The 23996-nt window shown below is 50.5% G+C and overlaps 1 protein-coding gene across 7 annotated transcripts in view; it reads left to right on the plus strand.

Moving 5' to 3' along the window:
- Positions 1 to 23996, plus strand: part of CARS1 (cysteinyl-tRNA synthetase 1) — a 59972-nt gene that overhangs the window by 26557 nt on the left and 9419 nt on the right. For 6 of the 7 annotated variants that reach the window (XM_003909398.4, XM_003909400.4, XM_003909399.4 and 3 more), the window contains 11 exons: positions 4999 to 5139; positions 5356 to 5444; positions 6949 to 7070; positions 14017 to 14129; positions 15064 to 15192; positions 15573 to 15702; positions 15808 to 15911; positions 16376 to 16473; positions 17046 to 17235; positions 18524 to 18592; positions 21955 to 22036. In XM_003909398.4, the coding sequence (XP_003909447.4) occupies positions 4999 to 5139; positions 5356 to 5444; positions 6949 to 7070; positions 14017 to 14129; positions 15064 to 15192; positions 15573 to 15702; positions 15808 to 15911; positions 16376 to 16473; positions 17046 to 17235; positions 18524 to 18592; positions 21955 to 22036 (1267 nt within the window). Of the gene's footprint in view, positions 1 to 4998; positions 5140 to 5355; positions 5445 to 6948; positions 7071 to 14016; positions 14130 to 15063; positions 15193 to 15572; positions 15703 to 15807; positions 15912 to 16375; positions 16474 to 17045; positions 17236 to 18523; positions 18593 to 21496; positions 21540 to 21954; positions 22037 to 23996 lie in introns of all 7 variants that reach the window. The other variant, XR_637041.3, reaches the window with a different exon arrangement.

The raw sequence follows: 23996 nt of genomic DNA on the forward strand, positions 1-23996 counted from the left end.
ACTGTCTCAAAAACAAAACAAAACAAAAACAGACTAAGACACAAATTATCTCCGTTACATGTGGGGTCTCCATGTGTTTGTGTCTCTTACTTCCGTTCTGTTGGTCAAATTGTCCAGCCCAGACCAGGTGCAGTGGCTCGTGCCTGTGATCATAGCACCTTGGGAGGCCAAGGCAAGAGGATCCCTTGAGCCCAGGAGCTTGAGATCAACCAGGACAACATAGTGAGACTCTTATCTCTACAAAACATTTAAGAATTTAAAATTTTAAAAATTTATAAAAATTGTCCCGTCCTGCAGGAGTGTCATGCTGTCTCTCACAGGTATCTGATGGGTAAGAGGCCCCATCTTGGTTTTGTCATTAGGTATGTTTTGAAGCCTCAGCTTGTCAAGTTCCATGTAAGACACTGTTGGGATTTTGTATGTTGTATCTAAGAACCAGTATCTCGGCCGGGCGCGGTGGCTCAAGCCTATAATCCCAGCACTTTGGGAGGCCGAGACGGGCGGATCATGAGGTCAGGAGATCGAGACCATCCTGGCTAACACGGTGAAACCCCGTCTCTACTGAAAAATACAAAACACTAGCCAGGCGAGGTGGCGGGCGCCTGTAGTCCCAGCTACTCGGGAGGCTGAGGCAGGAGAATGGTGTGAACCCGGGAGGCGGAGCTTGCAGTGAGCTGAGATCCCGCCACTGCACTCCAGGCTGGGCGACAGAGCAAGACTCCGTCTCAAAAAAAAAAAAAAAAAAAGAACCAGTATCTCAGATCCAGTTTTGTTGTGTTGGTCTTCTCTAGTCTTTTTGTTTTTATCAGTTTTGGTCCATTCTTTATTACTTCTTTTCTTCTTTTTTTTCTTTGGATTTATTCTGTTTTTCATTGTCTCACTTAGCAGTTTAGCTCATTTTCTGATTTAAGAATTTAAGGCTATACATTTTCCTCTGAGTGTTTTTGCTGCAAAATTTGACATCATGTACTTGTGAACAATTTCTAGTATCCATTTTGGATTTTTTAGCCCAGGAATGATCTAGATGTAATTATCTAAAAGTTAATTATCTAAAATTACCTAGAAGTTTGAAATTTCCGAATGGATGGTATTTTTTCATATTAACTTATTGTTATTCCCTTATAACTTAATTACCCAGTGGTTGGAGAGTATGGTCTGTCCCCAGCTGGATCTGAACAGAGACTTGTGTTGTGGCCCCTGTGTGTGCTGGCTTCTGAATGTTCTCTTGTGCTTGAGAAGATTTTGTCTGATCACCTACTGCACAGTCCCACATGCCATCCGCTTAGCTATACCTGTTGGCCATGTTGTTAATATTTTGTGTGTCTTTGCTAATTCTTCCTGCTGGCTTAGCCTATTCATACAGTTTCTTAAAAAACAAAAACAAGAACCAAAACAAAACAACTCCTCTGACGGTGAATTTGTCTGTTTCTCATTATTTTTTCACTTTTTAGAAAAAAAAAGTTCTTTTTTTAGAGTAGATTCTGGTTCACATCAGAAGTGAGAGGTCATATGTATATCCCCTACCCACCTCACCGTCACCTCCCCTGGTGTCCGCACCCACCAGAGGGTACGTTTGTTACAGTCAGTGAACCTGCACTGAACGTCATGACCCTGAGTCTGGTTTGCATTAGGATTCACTCTCAGGATTGTACATCCTGTGGGTTTGGACAAATACTATCTCGTATCCACCATTACAGTATCACACAGAATAGTTTCACTGCCCTGAACATCCTCTGTGCTCCAGCTATTATCCCTCCCTCCCCACCCCAACTCCTGACAACAGCTAGTCTTTTTACTGTCTCCATAGTTTTGCCTTTTCCAGAATGTCACATACTTGGAATCCTACAGTGTGTAGCCGTTTCATATTGGCTTCTGTTTGAGGTAGGGAGGAAACAGTGTTTAAATTATGTAGGGATTTCTCCCTCACCCAACCCACCTCTGCCCCAACAACCTGTCAGTTCTCTAGCAAGCATCAGCTAGGAGTCCTGTAATTTAATTCATTTCCAACACAATCTGCCAGGAGGCAGTGTCAGATCGGACAGGTTGAAGGCTTAGTCCCGTAAGACTGTCCCCAATTCAGATGTCAATTGAAAGTAGTAGTTTGTTACCTGTACTTCTGACCTACCAGTTATTGGCCGGGTGCGGTGGCTCACGCCTGAAATCCCAGCACTTTGGGAGGCCCAAATGGGCAGATCACGAGGTCAGGAGATTGAGACCATCCTGGCCAACATGGTGAAACCCCATCTCTATTGAAAATGCAAAAATTAGTTGGGCGTGGCGTCACGTGCTTGTAATCCCTTCTACTCAGGAGGCTGAGGCAGGAGAATTGCTTGAACCCGGGAGGCGGAGGTTGCAGTGAGCTGAGATTGCACCACTGCACTCCAGCCTGGTGACAGAGCTAGACTCTGTCTCAAAAAAGAAAGAAAGAAAGAAGGAAAGAGAGAGAGAGAGAAAGAGAAGAAAAGAAAAGAACAGCGTGCACTGGTGTATTTTGGAATGCTTCCTTTCTCTTCTTGCTATTGGAAACACAAGGGGATTTTTTTCCAGTATTCACTGTGAGAGCCTGGTCAGGTTCCTAGAGGTAAAACTCACAAAAGTGTTGGGTCCCCTTTGACTGGGTCCCTGGAGTTTTCAGCTGTCTGACTTGCCTACACCAAGCACACAGCAATCTCTCAGTTACAGTCCTGATTTTCCTCCCCCAGCAGTGGTTCCCCCAGTAAGTTTTCAGCCTATGAGTCTCTGCTCTGGTAAGTTGTGATTCTCTGTCTTCTCCTGTTGGTCTCTCCAGTTTGAGGGGCAGTGGTTTGCCCTATGACCTTACTTCTCTTATGGATCTAAGAAGAGTTGGTTTTTCAGTTTGTTCAGCTTTTTACCTATCGTTAGGTAGAGTGACAACTTCCAAGCTCCTGACTTACGTGAAACTGAAACCAGAAGTCTCTTATCTTTTTGTATTTATACATTTTGATGGTTAATCTGTATGCTTGACCAGCAGCCTTGAGTATTCCAATCCTATCACCAGGCAAGTTTTAGAAACATCATCTTAGAAGTATTGGTGGGAAGCAGCTTTTGTCTGTCTCGAAGTGTGTGTGTCTCCCTGTTTGTTCGAGGTGGTTGCTGTCTTCTGGCTTTCATTGTTGGCTGTTGTTGAAAACATCGGTTGCCCTTCAAATCACTTTTCTTTGATCGGTAAATATGCCTTTCCTATCAGGCACCTTATCAAAATATTCTCTCTTTTCAGTTTTCTGCTATTTGACTAAGACATTATGAGAGATTTGTTTTTACTTATCCTATTGGATATTTTGTGTGCTTCCTGGGTCTGGATTGTTGCCTGGGTTTCGAGAAATTCTCAGATGCGTCTTCAAGTATCACTTTTACTCAATTCCCTCCCTCTTCTCCTCTGGGATGCCAATTAGATGTGGGTCTCATCATTTCATCTCATCCTTCTCCGTGTCTCTTAACCTGTCTTTCATATTTTCCTTCTTGTCTCTATTCCATTTTGGATGACTTCTTCAGTTCTGTCTTCCTGTTCACAAATTCTCCTTCAGACAGGAGGTGAAAGACAGTCACTCAGTGGGGTGCGTAGGACTCTTTCGCCGGTTAATAGAGTTCATCTCTGCAGGTTCCGTTCGCTTCTATTTTCAGATCTACCTGGGCCGTTTTGCTGGCCTCTCCCTGCTTGCTGTTGCGTATCTGTCAGTCTCCTTATTTCTTTAAGCACGTCATACTTAGTGGATTGTATTATGTATCTGATAACTCTTGCATCTGAAGCGTCCATCTGTTTGTCGTTTCTGCTGACTTCCATTCACAGTTGCTCACGTGCTTGGATGTTTGGTGACCTTGATTAGGACATCAGTTCGTGCTGGGTCATGGCCTTGGTGACCCTGAGGGCCAGGATGTACGTGTCCCTGTTCTTGGGACAGGCCCAGAGTTTGCTTTCCAGGCAGCAGACTTGGCAGCCTTTGCTCCCCAGGGCGCACACCCTGCTTTTGGTGCTTGTCTACGCACTGGATGCCCCGCCGTGATGGGAGGGTATGCTCACTCCTGCAGACGTGCCTTGCCACTCGCAGGCCTGCAATACATTAACTCATCTGTTTGATTCAGGAGCTGTAGGCAGGGACTGCGTCAAGAGCCTGGCCCACATGGGCCCTGTTCCCCTTCTCTGTCTGTGTTGTGGCTTCTCTGTCCACCCTGTGTCCTCACTGTCCGCCAGGCCATTTTCCTACACTTTTTCCCTCTATCCTTGGTTCTCTGCCTCTCATCCCCGTAGTAGGCCACAGACCATCCGCTTGGTGCCACACCCTGTCCTAGGTCCAGGTCAGTGCACTGTGAGCGCTGGGTCCCTCCAAGGTAGGTGGAGGGTGGACATTTCTCTCTTCTGACATGAGTGCATTTGGGACACGTCTCATGCCTAGAGTGTGTGTGGTCAGTACCTGGGTCACACAGACACAATGTTGTGCTGGGATTGGTGGTTTTTCCTCCCATTCCATGGTGTGTCAAGTGGGGATGGCATCTTCAATCAATGGCATCAGGGAGATGGGGCTTTTGAGACCTCCGGGACCAGTGCCTTGCCTGTCTCTGCTAACCTCTGGCTGTCTCTGTCATGAATCTTCCTGAACGCACCAAGTGGTTGTGTGTAGATGACACACTGTGTACTCCTGCCCAGCCTCTGCCCATGACCCTGCCCTGCACGGCCCAGGTAGGCTGCACACGCTCACCAGGCCCACCGTGGCGCTCCCACTTCTTTGTGCCTCTGCACCCACGGTCCCCTCGGCTCTGCTCTTCTGAGTTCATGTGAGACCCGCCCATTTGTGGAGTCTTGTGTTTGTCCCAGCCGAGCCAGTTGTGTAAGCATCGCTGTCTCCCTGGGAGACGGTGACTCTTCACAGATCAAGGCCAGCACCTTTGAATTCAGGGCACTGATGGACTCACAGCAACTGCACGAGATGTGCTCACGCGAAGTATGTGCCCACTGCTGGGTTTTTGTTTCTTTCTCTTCAGGTGTTGCTGGAAGAGGCCAAGGATTTGCTCTCTGACTGGCTGGATTCTACACTTGGCAGTGACGTGACTGACAATTCCATCTTCTCCAAGCTGCCCAAGTTCTGGGAAGGGGAGTTCCACAGAGACATGGAGGCTCTGAACGTACGTGTCACGATTGTCTCATGCTGGCTGTCTTGCACTGAGGGCCCTGGTTTCTGAATTCCTGTTTTGGCAAAGCTGGCTCAATTAAGTGGCCAAGTCAACATTAAACTTGAGTTGGGGGCATAATGGGCTTTTTGTTTGATGAACTGGGGACGTTTTTATGGAGCGTGTGGTTTTCAGAAGGAAAATCCCAGGGCTTTCTCATGTCTTGCACAGGTTCTCCCTCCAGATGTCTTAACCCGGGTTAGTGAGTATGTGCCCGAAATCGTGAACTTCGTCCAGAAGATTGTGGACAACGGTTACGGGTAAGCACAAGGGCCCTCCCTAGGGAGGGGGGGCTGCAGAACATCGCTCAGGGAGGAGCTCCCCAGCTCTGAGTCTGAGTTCGGGAAGCAGAGGAGCAGGTGTTCTGGGGCTGCGTAGCTAGAAGTCCCCAGCAGACCCTCCTGAAACTCTGGGCCCCACCCAGGGGCTGAGGAGGATGGGTCTGCACTGCCCTGGGGGCCATGGTGAGAACCTAACCCAAAATCTGCTGGGAAGCTCGGCAGCCAAGACCATTGGTCGTGGGGCCCCAGAGCTGCATAATGGTGAGTGTGAATACTGCTGGGCCTTCACTGACATCAGCGCCATTGCACAGACATTTTGAGAGCGCTAGTCCTGGTGTCATATCCCGAGGGAGAGTGCGTTTCATCAGCATCTATTGCTTGGCTATGATTTTAGTGACTTTTTGTTGGCGAGTCCATTGCACACTTCCCTGGCCCGTATTGTCTCAATCTCCAAAGTAAGCATTTTCAGAAATGGCCAACAAATGGGAATGCAAACAGGAACCCGGTTATCTGTCTGTAGCGCTCAGCGCTGTACCGTGCCCCTGCTCCCGGAGACCCACTGTGTCCAGCCTCAGGTTGCTTCCCTCCCACAGGAGCTACACTGGCTGGATGAAAGAGAAACGAGAGGTTGTGGCAGTGCCAGGAACGGGGAGACTCTTTAGCATTAGCGCTGCTTCTCTCCCCACTTAACACAGACTACTGTGAGGCAGCATAAGAGGCTGTGCCAAGCTGAGAGGCACGGGCAAGCCGAAGCTCAGAGAGGACGGCTCATTCCAGACTGGAGTAATCTGGAGTGCTTCGTGGAGGCCAAGAGCCTCAGCTGGGCCAAGCTGAGGGTGTGTGGACATTCAGGGAAAGGCAAGGCCACACAGGAGTGAGGATGGCAGCAGCCCTGAGCAAGGCAGGGTGGGAGCTGCATGGGTCACAGGACGCCAGGCAGAGGGATGAGCTGCCCAGGGCAAGCAGGCCACCTGCTCAGCGGGATGGGCCCTCGTGTCCCACTCAGTCCAAACAGCTGATACCGTTTTCAGTGGCCACCACAGAGAGTAGATAGGCCACAGATTTCGCAGTTTCATAGCCCTGCTTTATTTTGTTACTGTCATCCTGCTGAAACACTTTTGGGTCTGTTAGATTCCCCCCACCCAGGCCGGGCGCGGTGGCTCAAGCCTGTAATCCCAGCACTTTGGGAGGCCGAGGTGGGTGGATCACAAGGTCAGGAGATCGAGACTATCCTGGCTAACATGGTGAAACCCCGTCTCTACTAAAAATACAAAAAACTAGCCGGGCGCGGTAGCGGGCGCCTTTAGTCCCAGCTACTTGGGAGGCTGAGGCGGGAGAATGGCGTGAACCCGGGGGGCGGAGCTTGCAGTGAGCCGAGATCGCGCCACTGCACTCTAGCCTGGGAGACACAGTGAGACTCCGTCTCAAAAAAAATAAAAAAAAAAATAGATTCCCCCCACCCAATTCCTTTTTTGTTTTCCAGCTATGTCTCCAATGGGTCTGTCTACTTTGATACAGCGAAGTTTGCTTCTAGCGAGAAGCACTCCTATGGGAAGCTGGTGCCTGAGGCCGTTGGTGATCAGAAAGCCCTTCAGGAAGGGGAAGGTGAGGAGGGCATGCCTGAGAGCACTGTGGGCTCTCCCTCCTGGCACAGCTTGGGTTGTGTTTACTCTGCATGGCCATGGAGGCTGCGCTGAGCCCACCCCTCAGTCTCTTGGGAACAGTGGTTTTTCACCTGAAGGAATTTTAGGAGTTTTCTACACTCACCGTTATGCAGCTCTAAGACCATGAAATGTGTTTTTTTAATTGATACATAATAATTGTGCAATTTACGGGGTACATGTGATGTTTTAATACATGCACACAATGTGTAATGATCAGGGTAATTAGGATGCTCATCATCTTAGACATTTATCTTTTCTTTGCATTGGGAATGTTCCAGATCTTCTAGCTATTTTGAAATATACAACAAATTTTTTGGTAACTGTAGTCACACTACTGTGCTGTTGAACACAAGAACTTATTCCTTCTGTCTGTGTGTTTGTGCCTAGAAACCAACCTCTCTTCACTCCCTCGCCCTAACCTAACCCTTCTCAGCCTCTGGTGACCACTGTTCTACTCTATATCTCCTTGAGGTCCACCATTTTTTAGCCCCCACATAAGAGGGAGAACATGTGATACTTGTCTTTCTCTGCCTGGCTTATTTCACTTAACAGAACATCTTCCAGTTCCATCCATGTTGCTGTAAAAGACAGGATTTCATTTTTTCATGGTGCGTTATTTTTTAAGAAACAAAAGACAGTAAACACAGCGCTGTCTTGAGAAACATAGTGGCCCCTGGGGCCTGGATTCTCAGGCTGGTGTTTGCTGGCTGAGCATGTGAGGTTTAGGGGGATTGTGGGGTGCCGGGATGTGTGCTGAGTGATGCATATTTGACAACGGCCTCTGCACCCATCTGGATCCAAATGCTTCAAACACAGATGTCGGGCTTTTTATAGACCAGGCAGAATTATATTGGGAACCCTTTCATTGGCGTTTTCTTCATGTTTATTCCTTAAGTGAATCTGGGGACACATCCACAAGAGGCAAGGTGGGAAGCCTCCCTGCAGAGTGGGAATTCCCTCAGTGTGCCAGGGCACGTTCTGTACCCCCACCCCGCCTGCCCTCGTGTTTCTGGAAGACAAATTTGGCCATAAAAATGTTCTAATTTTAGGTCTCTATCCTAAAGAAATATCAGAACCTAAAATAAAGGTGCAGTGGCTCATGCCTATAATCCCAGCACTTTGGGAGGCTGAGGTGGGCGGATCACCTGAGGGTTGGGAGTTCGAGACCAGCCTGGCCAACATGGTGAAACCCCATATTTACTAAAAATACACAAATTAACTGGGTGTGGTGGTGCATGCCTGTAATCCCAGCTACTGAAGAGGCTGAGGCATGAGAATCACTTGAACCCGGGAGGCAGAGGTTATAGTGAGCCAAGATAGTGCCACTGCGCTCCAGCCTGGGTGACAGAATGAGACTCTGCTTCAAAAAAAAAAATAATAAAATAAAACCACACAACACAGACTGAGAAAAGATAGAGGTAGCCAGGTTAACATGTAAGTATCAGACCCATGGCATTTTAGGCTCCAGGTTTGTGAGTAGAGGGGCGGGTTTGTGATGATAAAATGCCTCAGCTCTGAGAGGACGCAGCTTGGGCCTCTGTGGACCAGAAGCCTCCACAATCCTAGAACCAGAGTGGACACACCCACATTTCACACACTTCCCCAGAGTTGACAGATCAAGTAGGCCAAGAATTAATATGGGTATGGAAGGTTTGAAATACAGTTAACAGGCTTGGTTTGAGAGCTGGGAACTTCGCACTCAGGAATTAAAGAACATCCTTTCCTTCCAAGAACACAGAACCATACGCCAGGCTGCAGAAAGAGATTTCCAGAAATCCCAAAGAACCGTTTTCAAGGAGACCTCATTCTCTGACCATGGAGCAATTGTATTAGATAACAATACTTGGCCGGATATGGCGATCCACACCTGTCATCCCGGCACTTTGGGAGGCTGAGGCAGGAGGATCGCTTGAGTCCAGGAGTTCAAGACCAGCCTGGGCAACATAGGGAGACCCCCTTTCTACAAAAAGTTTAAAAATGAGCTGGAGGCCGGGTGCGGTGGCTCAAGCCTGTAATCCCAGCACTTTGGGAGGCCGAGACGGGCGGATCACGAGGTCAGGAGATCGAGACCATCCTGGCTGACACGGTGAAACCCCGTCTCTACTAAAAAATACAAAAAACTAGCCGGGTGAGGTGGCGGGCGCCTGTAGTCCCAGCTACTGGGGAGGCTGAGGCAGGAGAATGGCGTGAACCCGGGAGGCGGAGCTTGCAGGGAGCTGAGATCCGGCCACTGCACTCCAGCCTGGGCGGCAAAGCGAGACTCCGTCTCAAAAAAAAAAAAAAAAAAAAAAAAAAAAAAAATGAGCTGGATGTGGTGGCATGTGCCTATAGTCCCAGCTACTTAAGAGCCTGAGGCAGGAGGATCACTTGAGCCCCAGAGGTCGAGGCTGCAGTGAGCCCTGATTGTGCCGTTGCACTCCAGCCTGGGCAACAGAGCAAGACTGTCTCAAAAACATTAAAAAAAATTTTTTTAATAAAAAAGATACCAACACTAACAGGACATCTGAAGTGTACAAACTTGTCTGGGCGGTTGAAATCATGCTCCTGGATAACTCCTAGGAAAGAAAACCACGATGGGAAATAAGGGGTGTTTAAGCAGAGTAGGAGCAAAGCTGCCACACACCGAATCTGGAGAATGCCTCTAAAGCACCAATTAGAGGAAACTGATGTTTTTAAATGTAGTTATTAAAAAACAAAGATTAAAAATGAGTGAGCCGCCGGGCACAGTGGCTCACTCCTGTAATCCCAGCACTTTGGGAGGCCAAGACAGGCAGATCACAAGGTCAGGAGTTCGTGACCAGCCTGGCCAATGTGATGAAACCCCATCTCTACTAAAAATACAAAAATTAGCCGGGCATGGTGGTGCTTGCCTGTAGTCCCAGCTACTTGGGAGGGCGAGGCAGAAGAATCGCTTGAACCCCAGAGGCGGAGGTTGCAGTGAGCTGAGATCGTGCCACTGCACTCCAACCTGGGTGACAGACAGACTCCATCTCAAATTTAAAAAAAGGAAATAAGTGAGCTAAGCAGTGAGTCAAAAAGTCGAGAAAGGAACAAGAAGAAGTGGAAAGAAATAGGAGGACATAAAGTAAAATCAGAGATTAAAGAAACAAATAATTGTAAAAGCCAAAACTGATTCTTCTCAAAAAATAATATAGAAAAACCCTTAGCAAGTTTTTTTTTTTTTTTTTTTGGAACAGAGTCGCGCTCTGTCCCCCAGGCTGGAGCGCAGTGGTGCGATCTCGGCTGCACTGCAAGCTCCGCCTCCCGGGTTCACGCCATTTTCCTGCCTCAGCCTCCTGAGTAGCTGGGACTACAGACGCCCCGCCACCGCACCCGGCTAATTTTTGTATTTTTAGTAGAGACGGGGTTTCACCGTGGTCTCGATCTCCTGACCTTGTGATCCGCCCTCCTCGGCCTCCCAAAGTGCTGGGATTACAGGCGTGAGCCACTGTGCCGGGCCAGCAAGTTTAATTAATGAAAGTAGAAGATTGAAAAACATATTAGGGCTGAATTATAGCTCATGCCTATAATTCAGCACTTTGGGAGGCCAAGGCAGGAGGATTGCTTGAGGCCAGGAAATCGAGACCAGCATGGGCAACGTAGTGAGACCCCATCTCTAAAAAAAATTTAAAAATTAACTGAGCGTGGTATCATGCACCTGTAGTCCCAGCTACTCAGGGGGCTGATGTGACAGGGTTGCTTGAGGCAGGGAGGTCGAGGCTGTAGCGAGCTGTGATTACACCCTTGCTCTCCAGCTGGGGTGACAGAGCAAGATCCTGTGTGTGTGTGTGTATGTATGTATGTATGTATGTATGTTTGAATAACAAGACAAAAACGGAATGTAACTATGGATATAGTCGAGCGTTTCTTAAAGTCCTTAGAGGAAGCCGTGAATAACTCACACTGCATTTGACACTTAGATGCCAGGAGGAAACCCTAAGCGCATGGGAAAAATGGGAGTGGTAAGTGGAGCAGTGCCCTCAGGTCACGTGGTGAAGGAATGTTCCGGAGGCAGCTAGAGCACACTGACTCACCACTTTATGAAGAATTTTGCTATGGGCCCCATCTAGGCTCTTTTTCTTAAGTATCATTTATTCTTGGACCCATTTTCTTCCAGAATGACTTCAGCATTGGTTTAAGTTCCAGGAAACAGGAGTAGAATCTAACAGCAAATATGCAGGACGGAAGAGGGACATGGATTTCCACCCCTCCACAGTCAGTGATCAGACCTGAGCACATGACCACCCCCGCAACCTTCCCCCACCGTAGGGAGTCATAAGGAGTGTAGCCTCAGCTCTGTGCAGTCACATGCCTCTAGTCATGGGGTCTCTAATGGTAGAGGAAAAGGGGAGAGGTGATGCTGGGGCCCGAGTGGTCCTAGATGATGACAGCTCCTCCCTCCGTCAAGTAAGATGGCCCACCAGAGGCCGATGGGCCCTGCAGACCACTTGGGAAGGCATGTGGCAGGAAGGCCTAGTGCAGGGAGGAAGCTCCCTCGATGGGAGAGAACAGGACCCTGTTGTGCTGGTATGGACATGCTTGTAGGGTCAAAGCTAGAAACACTCACTCTGCCTCTGGGGAGAGAGACAGGAAGTGAAACCAAGAAGGAAAACTTGAAAGAGATTGTGTTGTAACCGTAATAGGTCTGTTGCCCAATGCACAGTGAGTCAAAATACCGGGATACCAGGGGTTGCCACAGAAAAAGTGTAGTAATTGCGTGGTGGACAAATGGAGATGGGAGGAAACCTCAGATCCGCCTCCCTGAGAGATTTGTGGAGGGGTTTTTAATTGGCCTGGACAGGTGATGGGGATTGCTGGTTGCTGGGGAAGTGAGGGTTGAAGTCATGGGACAGGGAGGTAAACCGCATTTCTGCGACAAGTCAGTTCCTTGGTGCAGGTCTTCAGACCAGTTGGCAGCAGCTGTCCTCCCGGAATTCAGAATCTGAAAAACACCTTAAGTAATTCTTGGTAAAAAGGTCCAGGGTCAGAGAGTCTATTTCTAGGAACAGTGGTGGAGCAGGTGGTCAGCAGGTTGTGTGACTCTCAGTTAGTTAGAGCTGCAGGGAAGCGGGTGGACATGCGCTACACCTGGCCGGTGACCGGCCTCATCATTCTGCCTGTAACCTGGCTCGGAATTCTCATTAACCCTATGAGGGCAGTTGCAGTGTGACATTTGCTGGAGGATAGGGTATTTGTGGGGAGGGTCCCGTGTTCTCTGTTGTAAATTTTTTCAAAGTGTATTTTTAAAAAATCAGATATAAACTTTCATGAGTAACTTCATAATAATGAAAAATTAAAAATGTAAATGTACATTTTCTATCAAAGAGCATCTAAAAGAGAATGTCATGAGCCATATCAAATTGTGCTTTCGCAAAATTGTCGATGGCAGAACGGTGAGGGGGTAGAAGGAAACTAGGACAGAGTCCTTCCGTGTTGGTGGATAAATCTGGTGGATAAATAAGAGGTTTTTTTGTTTTTGTTTTGTTTTTTTTTTAAATCTGGGATTCAGTGCTCTAAAATGTTAACGGTAGTAATTCCTAGGTTAAATGATTATGGCAATTTTTTTCCTAGTTTTCTTTTTTTTATCTTCCAAATATTTTACATTTAGTACATACTTTATAATCATGAAGTTGGTGTTTTAAAAAATATATTTAACAGTACTTTTCCTCTTGACTCTGTTTCTCAGGGCAGCTTAGGTCTGTTGCCTGATTAGGTTCCTGAAAAGTGGATTTGTTACCTGGAAAACTCTCACTGCAGCCTCTTCAAGGTCACCTGAGTTAGAACCCTAGGTGGAGTCTGTTCTTCCTCCACAAGGGGGTGACAGCACCTAAGGCAGCCCTTAGACCAGGGACCAGGGAAGGCTGCAGCAGCCAGGCAAGACCTGGAGTGGGTCCTGGCAACCTTGCGCCTGCAGAGAAGGCCTCTGCTCTGCCCATTGGTCGAACAAAGGGTGATTCTCTGTGTGGCCTTTGGACTGGCTCACAGGTTTCTGTGTTCACAGCAGCTACTCTTTTCCATTGGTCCTGCATGTATCGTTGAGAGAAATCTGCAGCGATGGTGCATTCCTTTTCTGGGGACTCAGACCATCTTGTACCCTGAGTATCAGGTGGCTGAGTGTCACCAAGTCAATGCATGGAATTCACCAAGGGCTTATTTCTCACCCCTCCGGCAAGGCCTAGACTGTCTCATTTTTTGTTGGCCGGGTGATCATTGGCTTTGTCTAGGAAGTAGAATTTGTGCCAAGAGTAGTACTCCCCTTTTCTTATGGCCTTCCTGGACTCTTCTTTAGTTTCCTTCACCTTTTTTCCCCCTACAAATACGCAGGGACAGCAAGTGTCCTCTTCACCACTGCACTGCCGCCAGGTTCCCTGCAGTAGTACACGGCAGCTTAGCTGCGTCCTTGTATCCCCCGGAACCTGTAAGCAAGCAGTCATGCAGGCCCTTGACATATTGGCCCCGCCTGCGTGAGCCAGGCAGGATCCCTGAGCCATGCCCCAGTGGGCTGTACCACTACGTCACCTCCTAGCTTTAGCCCAGAGTGCTATCACCTGTCCTAGACACTGGTGGGCTGATGCTGTGAGAAGGCAGCAAGAAGGAGAATGTCTTATGGAGACCCCAGATGTGGCCTCAGGTCAGCCAGGTCTGCTTGGACACTGGTGTATACGCTGATAACTTTGGGGCTTATGAACCATTTTGTAAATCTAGACACTGGGTCAACACCAGAATCTGGTAATACATAGTAAACTTGAAGCAGTGCTTGAGCTAAGTTAATAAACAGAAGTTAATCAGAAGGACTGACCATTGGCACCCAGGATGGCCTTGAAGTGAGACACCTGGATCTGTGGGTGCTGCTGAGTGACCTTGCCTGGCATCCCTCGTGTTTGCAGGGGACCTGAGCATCTCTGCAGACCGCCTGAGCGAGAAGCGCTCTCCCAACGACTTTGCTCTGTGGAAGGCCTCTAAGCCCGGAGAACCATCCTGGCCGTGCCCTTGGGGAAAGGTGAGCAAGTGGCCTAGAAGGTGTGGGGCTTGGGCAGGGGCACTGGCACCAGCCGCACTCTCAGGCCCCCAGCAGGGGCCGCTCTATGTGTGAAGGATGTTGTCACTGGGCCAGAACCTGGTGTGTGTGCAGCACACTGGCCCCAGGGACCTGGACATCATGGAAACTCCCTGAGTCTCTGGACAAATCACTTCCCTCCGGGGACTTCTGTTTCCTGGCCTGTAAGTGGAGACGTGATCAGTGGAGACCCCCATGGAGGCTTCTTGGTTCTCGTGTTGTGTGACTCTGAGTATTCCAGGCCCCAGGGTGTAGGATGCCTTCTGATATTCCCGGTGACAGCAGTTCTCAACTGCAGGGTAACCTAGGAAGGGGCGTGACCATCTGCAGCTGTCCAGGGCTCAGAGGTCTGGATGTAATTCACTAACTTCACCTAAGCCTCAGCTCACACAGGACTAGTTTATGAACCTCACCAAAGAAGGCTATCCTTAGTCTTTTTTTTTTTTTTTTTGAGATAGAGTCTCGCTCTGTCACCAGGCTGGAGTGCAGTGGCGCAATCTCACCTCACTGCAACCTCTCCCTCCTGGTCCTGGTTCAAGCGATTCTCCTGCCTCAGCCTCCGGAGTAGCTGGGATTACAGGCACATGCCACCATGCTCAGCTAATTTTTGTATTTTTAGTAGAGACGGGGTTTCACCATGTTGGTCAGGCTTCTCTTGAACCCCTGACCTCGTGATCTGCCGCCTCGGCCTCCCAAAGTGCTAGGATTATAGGTGTGAGCCACCTTGCCCGGCCTTCCCTTGGTCTTTTCATGTGTGGGATTTAACGCTTATTCCAATAAAGTTCAGAGGGATATACCATCAACTTGGAGTGATAAATGATAAAGGCCTGGACACGCGGGTAGGCTAGTTGGTCACTGTGTGTTCGACTTTCTCCAGGGTCGTCCGGGCTGGCATATCGAGTGCTCGGCCATGGCAGGCACCCTCCTAGGGGCTTCGATGGACATTCACGGAGGTGGGTTCGACCTCCGATTCCCCCACCATGACAACGAGCTGGCGCAGTCGGAGGTAGGCGGAGACAGGGTCCCCTTGTCAGCTGCAAGAGCACTGCAGTGGAGGAAAAGTCAGCCCGGGCCTCGCCTCAGGAGGGCCTCTCTCACTAGCACTTGACAGCTTCCTCAGGGCTTGTGGAATGTGAACCCTGATCATTTAGTGTGGTTGCCTGCATTGACAGCCTGGCCTTTGGCAACAGACTGGCCTGGATTTGAACCAGTTGTGGTACCTGCTGGCTTATTAACCTGGGCTCTCCTTCCAAGCCCTGCCTGCACCACCTGGGAAGTGCAGCTCCTGCCTGTGGACAGCACCCACAAGGCAGCAGACAGTGCAGGTGGCAGGAGGCGGCCCCAGTGACACATGACTGTTGACGTCCTATGTCTCTTTCCGCACAGGCCTACTTTGAAAACGACTGCTGGGTCAGGTACTTCCTGCATACAGGCCACCTGACCATTGCAGGCTGCAAAATGTCAAAGTCACTGAAAAACTTCATCACCATTAAAGATGCCTTGAAGAAGCATTCAGGTATACACTGGCTTCTCCCACAGACCCTACCCACCTTCTCATAGATGTGTAATGGCTGTAGCACTCGGGAAGATAAGGGCGTCGCTGTCTTGTGTCCCCCTGCAGCACGGCAGTTGCGGCTGGCCTTCCTCATGCACTCGTGGAAGGACACCCTGGACTACTCCAGCAACACCATGGAGTCAGCGCTTCAGTATGAGAAGTTCTTGAATGTGAGTTCCCAGCCCCTTCGTGGAGGTTGGCGGAGCAGCCTCCCCTGCACAGTGGGCTCCTTGTGGAGTGGTGATAGGTGCAGCAGCCTCCCGATGCCTCTAATGGAGACCAGCACATTGGTGAAAGCACCTCCATGCTAGTGGGCAAAGCAGGCTCAGGACCGCTCCTGAAATGGCCGACGGCTCAGCAGAGTGGACGGAGGCCTCATCCTCCTAGTCACTGCAGTGCACGTCCTTCTGACTTGTACTTCCCACCAAATGAGCATCCGTGAACCTAAAGCAAGAACATGTTTCTGTCAAAGAAATATCTTTTCCTTCCTTTCTGACCACTTGCGTAATGTCAGTGTATTCTGATCTTTCAGATTTTTACCAAAAGTAAAATCACAGCAGTAGAACAGTTTTATCAGATATTTCAGGATAGAAAAGTTGTCTAAATGCTGTTAAACTGATTTTTCTAACTTCAGGAGTTTTTCTTAAATGTGAAAGATATCCTTCGAGCTCCTGTTGACATCACTGGTCAGTTTGAAAAGTGGGGAGAAGAAGAAGCGGAACTGAATAAGAAGTAAGGTGGTGCCTTTTCTTTGGGGTTTTCCAGCATGCCCATGTTCTATGCCTAGCCTCGCATCTTGGCCACCATGTGTCCTGGACTGTCGAGGAAGGGCTGGGGACGCTGTCGTACATTGTGCAGAATTCATTCAGGATAGGTGGCTCCGCTAATGGGAGCTGCTCTGATTGTTGAAGTGCATGGAGAATTTATTTTTTGTTTTTTTTCCTTTTGAGATGGAGTTTCACCCTTGTTGCCCAGGCTGGAGTGCAATGGCCTAATCTCGGCTCACCGCAGCCTCCACCTCCCGGGTTCAAGTGATTCTCCTGCCTCAGCCTCCTGAGTAGCTGGGATTACAGGCGCCTGCCACCATGCCCAGCTAATTTCATATTTTTAGTAGAGACGGGGGTTTCTCCATGATTGTCAGGCTGGTCTCGAACTCCCGACCTCAGGTGATCCACCCACCTCAGCCTCCCAGAGTGCTGGGATTACAGGCGCTGTAATCCCTGTAATCTGTGCCTGGCCACATGGAGAATTTCTATGGTGTGTTATCAGGTCTGACTTCACATTCCTTCCTCTTTGTTGCTCAGCTTTTATGACAAGAAGACAGCAATTCATGAAGCCCTCTGTGACAACGTTGACACCCGCACAGTCATGGAAGAGATGCGGGCCTTGGTCAGTCAGTGCAACCTCTATATGGCAGCCCGGAAAGCCGTGAGGAAGAGGCCCAACCGGGCTCTGCTGGAGAACATCGCCCTCTACCTCACCCATATGCTGAAGGTAACCCAGGCCCCAGGTAGGCGTATCCCTCAGCCTGTGCAGACACAGGAGCCAGGCCCCAGGACTGGGAGAACAGAGGCCTCTGGTGCCCCCCAAAGCTGTGCCTGGTGCCCAGCACCTCTGAGTCGTGGAGACGTGCTTCTATCCACGTGTTTGGTTCCCGGTGTACTTTTCACGCGTTAGAGATGACACCCATAAGCACAGCACAGCTATAACCTATAATCTATAACACTTTGGGAGTTATAACCACCTGTAACCCCAACACTTTGGGAGGCAGGTGAGTGTATCACTTGAGCCCAGGAGTTCAAAACCAGCCTGGGCAACATAGTGACCCCCTGTCTATAAAATACATTAAAAATTAGCCAGGTATGGTGGCACACACCTGTTACCCAGCTGCTTGGGAGGCTGAGGTGAGGGGCTCGCTTGAGCCCAGGAGGTTAAGGCCATAGTGAGGCGTGATTGTACTACTGCACTCCACCCTGGGCAGTAGAGGGGAGACCCTGTCTTAAAAGCAGACAAAAAGAAGTAACACCCATACAGTTGTCCCTTATTCAGAGCTGTTTCTTTCCTTTGCCTCAGTTTCCCTCTACTCTCATCTTGGAGTTTGAAAAGCAAAACCAGGCCAGGCGCGGTGGCTCATGCCTGTAATCCCAGCACTTTGGGAGACCCAGACAGGCAGATCACGAGGTCAGGAGATCGAGACCATCCTGGCTAACATGGTGAAACCCCGTCTCTACTAAAAAAAAATACAAAACATTAGCCAGGCGTGGTTGCGGGCTCCTGTAGTCCCAGCTACTTGGGAGGCTGAGGCAGGAGAATGGCGTGAACCCGGGAAGCGGAGCTTGCAGTGAGCCGAGATTACGCCACTGTACTCCAGCCTGGGCGACAGAGTGAGACTGCATCGCAAAAAAAAAAAAAAAGAGAGAGAGAGAAGGAAAACCAGGAACAAGGCCTCCTCTCTGAAGACATTCTTCTCCGCAGTGCACGTTGAAAGGCCAGCAGGGCCTGGCCTCACTCCCCTGCCCTCTCCTCCTCTTTCCTTGTTGTCGGGCTCCAGTGGCTTCTGGCTGAAACAGAGCTGCAGAGGGTAGCTGTGAGTCAGGGCCATCCTGGAACAGTGAGGGCACCCTCAGGCTCGTGTTTCTGGGGCTCCTGGAGCTGCTGCTTCCGTCTCTTTCCTGGTTTTGGGGCACCCCCTCCCGTGAATGAGGAACACAGCTCATGGCTGCTCACCACATGCAGGCTTCATTTCCCCACAGCTTCAGGTCCCATCTGTTTCTTTTCCTAGATCTTTGGGGCCATAGAAGAGGAGAGCTCCCTGGGGTTCCCAGTTGGAGGGTCTGGAACCAGCCTCAATGTGAGTAGCATACAGGGTCCTGCCTTCTGCACCTGCTCCCTCCCCACGCCCTACCGCTCTGTGTCCTTCTGGACTGCCCCTCCTCTTCTACCCACCCACACCAGACCCTTCCGGGTGGCGCCTCGGGCTGAAAGGCAGATCTGGCTCTGAGAGTGCTAAGTGTGGTCAGCTGCCCTGCCAGTGTGGAGGGTCTGTCTCGGTTGTGACTGTTGGTTCGGGGCACTTTGCCATTGTGCTGTCCCATGAGCTTAGTCTTGGACCCCAACTACATAGGCCACTGCTTATTTGCATTTTGCTGTGGCCACTTGGCATCATGAACTCTCACGTGACTTTGTCACATATACTGACCTGTATTCAGTAAACGCTTCATCGAAAGGCTGCAGAGTTCACAAACAGCACAGAGTTTACACTGATGGGGAGATACACCACTGTCTGCCTCAATCCCCATGGGGCTGGGCAGATGCCCTACCAGGCCCAGTCCTGACCCTGAGCCCAGGTCGGTCCACATGGCCTGAGCCAGAACCCCCTGCCCCTAGAACTGTGGCCCACAGGTCAGGGGGAGGTCTTCCTATAGAGCCCCCTGTCTAGCGGGTCTGTGCAGTGAGAAGATCTATCCAGAACACCCTGACTGTCCGTTGCTGGCTTCCATTTGCAGTTGGCTTGTGAGCAGACACTGTCAGTCATATCCCTCTGCTGTAGAACCCCGTCCCCTCTGACATGACCACAGTCTGGCTTCTTCAAATGGACTTCCACCCCCTCCCGGGTCAAGAATGCTCTTTAATATTCGATTAGAATGCAGATCTAAATATTTAAGTATAACAACGGTAATTTTAATTAAAACAGGAGCTTAGTACAAAGTGAAAATGCAAAACCTTTTTAAAATCCTGTTTCCTAATGACAAGTGGTGTGAAGAGCCCCCACGCAGATGGAGCTTACAGATGCTCCCCCAGGAACCAACTTGCAAAGAGAAAACAGTCCGTGTCGTAAGAAGTCCTGCCAGGGCGCCTAGCCTGTGTATCGGGTGCCTTTTGCCAGCCTTAGCACTAGCTAGCTGTTGGTGTGGTATTTTTGAGACTTCCTGATATGAACCTTCTTTGGTGCTTTTAAGAAAACCCACATAGCTTCTTTGTTCTCTTGCGCAAATGATACTAAGATATTTATTTTCTTTAAAAACAAAAAACCAAAACATACCTCCTGGGTTAAAGTCAGCCTGCCTTTGAACTGCAGGGTTTTTCCTCTTAATGGCTGCTGTGGTTGGTGGGGGGTGCCTTCAGTGTGCTGTGTACACGCATCTGCATCCTCCAAGCAGCCTCGTTTGGCCTTTGCAGTCAGCTGATTGGGAAGAAGCAGCTGCGGCGAATGGTGAGCCTGCTGGCAAAACGTCCTCTGCCCACACATCATGGCCATTTGACATTCATGGATTAACTTCCAAATCCAAATGGTTTTAGGAGCAAGTGAGGCAGCTCCTACATCTTGTACCATCTCAGTGTTGCCACACAGCCACCTGCTAGTGTGCTCAGGTGGGGGTTGCAGCCCCAGGCATCCTTGAGACAGACCCCTGCAGCCATTCTGAGAGCTCCCCTCCAGTGCCCCTAAGGCTGGGGCTGAGCCTGGCAGTGGGATCCTTCCCTGAGGCTTGTCTGGGTTGGCTGTGTGATGGGTGGAGATACAGATCTAAAACCCCCAAGAAGTCCAAAGTTCAGATGCAGAATTGGATGTAAGGGAGCTTGGCTTAGACTCAAGGGCTTGTTAACCTGCCTGACTTTTGCACTTGCTAAATTTGTGTGTTTTTGTTTTTGAGATGGAGTCTCACTCTGTCGCCTAGGCTGGAGTGCAGTGGCGCCATCTCCGGTCACTGCAACCTCCGCCTCCCGAGTTCAAGTGATTCTCCTGCCTCAGCCTCCCAAGTAGCTGGGACTATAGGCGTGCACCACCATGCCTGGCTAATTTTTTTTGTATTTTAGTAGAGACTGGGTTTCACTATGTTGGCCAGGCTAGTCTCGAACTCCTGACCTCATGATCCACCCGCCTTGCTCTCCCAAAGTGCTGGGATTACAGTCGTTAGTCAATGTGCCCAACTAGCACTTGCTAATGTTTTTGTTTTGGTTATTGAGCTGCTGAATCAGCTAAGGGGCAGGGAGCAACCTTGCTCAAAAGCCCAAAACCTTTTCTGTCCTGTTAAAAAAAAAGGGAAATGCTAGCCCAGCATGGTGGCTCACACCTGTAATCCCAGCACTTTGGGAGGCTGAGGTGGGTGGATCACCTGAGGTTGGGAGTTTGAGACCAGCCTGACCAACATGGAGAAACCCTGTCTCTACTAAAAATACAAAATTAGCCAGGCGTGGTGGCACATGCCTGTAATCCCAGCTACTTGGGAGGCTGAGGCAGGAGAATTGCTTGAACCTGGAAGGCGGAGGTTGCGGTGAGCCAAGATCGCCATTGCATGCCAGCCTGGGCAACAAGAGCGAAACTCTGTCTCAAAAATAAAAAGGGGGAAATGCTTTGGGAGGCTGAGGTGGGCGGATCACGAGGTCAGGAGATTGAGAACATCCTGGCCGACATGGTGAAACCCTGTCTCTACTAAAAATACAAAAAATTGGTTGGGCGTGGTGGTGCGTGCCTGTAATCCCAGCCACTCGGGAGGCTGAGGCAGGTGAATCTCTTGAACCTGGGAGGCGGAGGTTGTAGTGAGCTGAGATCACACCACTTCACTGCAGCCTGGTGACAGAGCAAGACTCCGTCTCAAAAAAAAAGGGAAATGTAGTAGAAAGGTTTTTCTATCCTGTGGCCGCCTCCCCAGTGTTACTGTGGGTAGTGAATCTTAGTGTAGCTGCTATTGTGCATGTAGATAGTAGGTACTTAATGGAGTTCATTAATCTTAAACAAGTGTATGTGTGACCACAGATCAGACGAAAGCACGGCCCGGGAGCCGCCAGCCTCAGCATAGGTAAGGCCCCAGCCTGGGGAGTGATGTCCTTGGGCCCCTTAGGAAATAGTCCCTCCCAGAGATGGCCCCTCTGCAACCATAAAGACAAGCTGTTTCACAGCAGCGTGTCTGACCTGAGAAAAGCAGGGCCTGTCAGCAGCTGGGCAGAGCGGCTGCAGAGCCCACCTGCTGCAGTAGAAAGGAGGCTCACTTCATGCTGTCTGACCTGAGAGTCTGTGTGACCTGCACACCTAGCAGGGACCGCGCGTCGGGGACGAGAGCATCCAGGCTCTGGGATGCCGGTCACAGCTGTAGTGTGCACAGCAGCACTGCCCATGGCAGTCCCTGCCCTGTGTCATGGCCGCTGAGTTATTATTCAGTTATGAATATAGGAGTGTGAGCAGCTCTCAGCGAACCAAAATTGTTCTTTCCACAGCTCGAGTCCACAGTCATGCCCTACCTTCAGGTGTTATCAGAATTCCGAGAAGGAGTGCGGAAGATTGCCCGAGAGCAAAAAGGTGAGGACCAGTTGCTGGAAAGAGTGTGGGAGCCGTTCCCCTCACTGGGCTCCCTGGACTTGGGCGTCTCCCCCTAGGCACTGTGGCGTTCGGGCCGGATCATCCTCTGTGAAGGCTGCCCTGTGTACCACAGGGTGTTGAACGGCGTCCCGGGCCTGGACCCACCAGGTCCATTAGCACCACACACCTCAGTCACCACAGCCCTGCCTGTCCCTGCAGGGCAGACTCCTTGAGTGAGTGCAGCTGAGTGGGCACTGGGGACCAAGGATGTGATATGATGGGCCAGGGTTGATTTGCCTCTGCTTCTCTGAGCTGAGACAGAATGGAGGGCCTTCTGACCAGCCCAGTCACCACCTGCCCTTTGGCTCACGCTGCGGCTTATTTTTGCTCCTGGTGACCTGGTAGTCTGGGTGCGCTGAGGTGTGGCTCGTTCCTGCTGCAGAGTGGAGCTGAGGTGGAGCTTCCGGAGTTCCCTTTTCTGCTCAGGCATGCCAGATGAATGCTTGAACTTGAGGTTCACACCGTGGCCCCTCACTGTCCATAAGCAGCCATTCCCTCACCTTTTGACATTTCTGAGATGTGTGTGGTTTAAGACTTAGAAAGTGCTGGATCTGAGCATTCATTTTGAGGGCCAGTTTTTAAAAAGTGTTAAACCCAGCAACAAGCAGTGTCAGTCAGGCCTTCGCTTCTCACTGAGTAGTTCTGATTGGTGAGTAACAGCACAGCTGGGAACACACACTGAGGACTTAGGATGTGCTGGGCCCTGCCTACTGCTTTCTGCACATTGCCTCATTTACCCCCATGATCCTCCAAAAGAGGAAAGCAGAGCCCCAGCCAGGTCACACTGACCTTGAATGCTACTCCATCACCTGCTGTGCTATGCTCCCTCCCCAGGGGGCCTCTATGTTGTGGGAAGTCAGACCTAGGATCCACCTGGTCCCCATCTGTGCATAGCCCATCATGGAGGGTCACAGTGGGGCAGCATCCTGGCAGGGCACGCTGAAGATAGAGCAGACAGAGACCCAGCAAGCCTCTAGGAGAAGCTGCACCTTGAGGAAGGTCAGGAAGCCTGGGCAGGTGGAGGGGCTGAGAGGTGGAGGAGCCGAATCCGGGCCTGTTTCAGGCAGGAGACAGCGGAGCAGGAGGCGGGAGGGCAGGAAGGAGTTTCAGGAGCTCAGAGCTCCACAGGCTGCAGGACAGAGTACAGGACACTGGGTGAGAGGAGAGGCTGGCTGGGCTGCCGGGCTGCCACAAGTGGTCTGTGGAGAGGGGCCTGGGCCTGACCGAGCCCCTAAGAGGCCACGGTGGGTGCACTTGACCTGACCAGGTAAGCACCATCGCCTCTCTCCAACACCTGATGCCCTCAGCATTTCAAAGCACTTGAATCAAACGGAACCAAGCCTGGACCAGCCCATTCAGGACCAGCGCAGGGCTCTCCAGCGATCTTGGCAGCATTGACTTAGCGACATCGCTGGGGTCATGGGCTTGGGAAGACCATTCTTGGAGGCAGCCTGGGCATTTCCATCTGCCTTCTGGGGAACATCGAAGGCCGAGCCTGGGCCCCAGCAACCTGGGTCACACAAGACTGTGCGTGTGGCCTTGGCTTCTCTGGCATGCCACAGCCCCAGGAGGACGCTGAAGGGGGACTGGCCAGGCACAAGCTCGTGCTCGGTGGCGCTGTCCAGGACAGGGCTTGCTCAGGCCTGGAGAGTGGCACCAGCCAGCCAGCATTGGAAGTGGTTTGGTTTTGCTTTCGGTTTGCTTTTCACTTTTGTTTTGTTTTGTTGCTTGGAGCAGGTAGATGGATGATGTGGCCCCAGGTTAAGATGGGGGTGACCCCTACCCTGTACATCATCCCATATGTGCCTTGTGAGCCAGAGACCCTGGGGATCCAGGGGCTCAGACCTTCCGATGGGGCAGCGTGTTAGAGGTGGCTCTGGTGCGATCACCCTGTCTCCCC

Source organism: Papio anubis, chromosome 12 (genome assembly GCF_008728515.1).
Source record: "Papio anubis isolate 15944 chromosome 12, Panubis1.0, whole genome shotgun sequence".
NCBI lineage: Eukaryota > Metazoa > Chordata > Mammalia > Primates > Cercopithecidae > Papio > Papio anubis.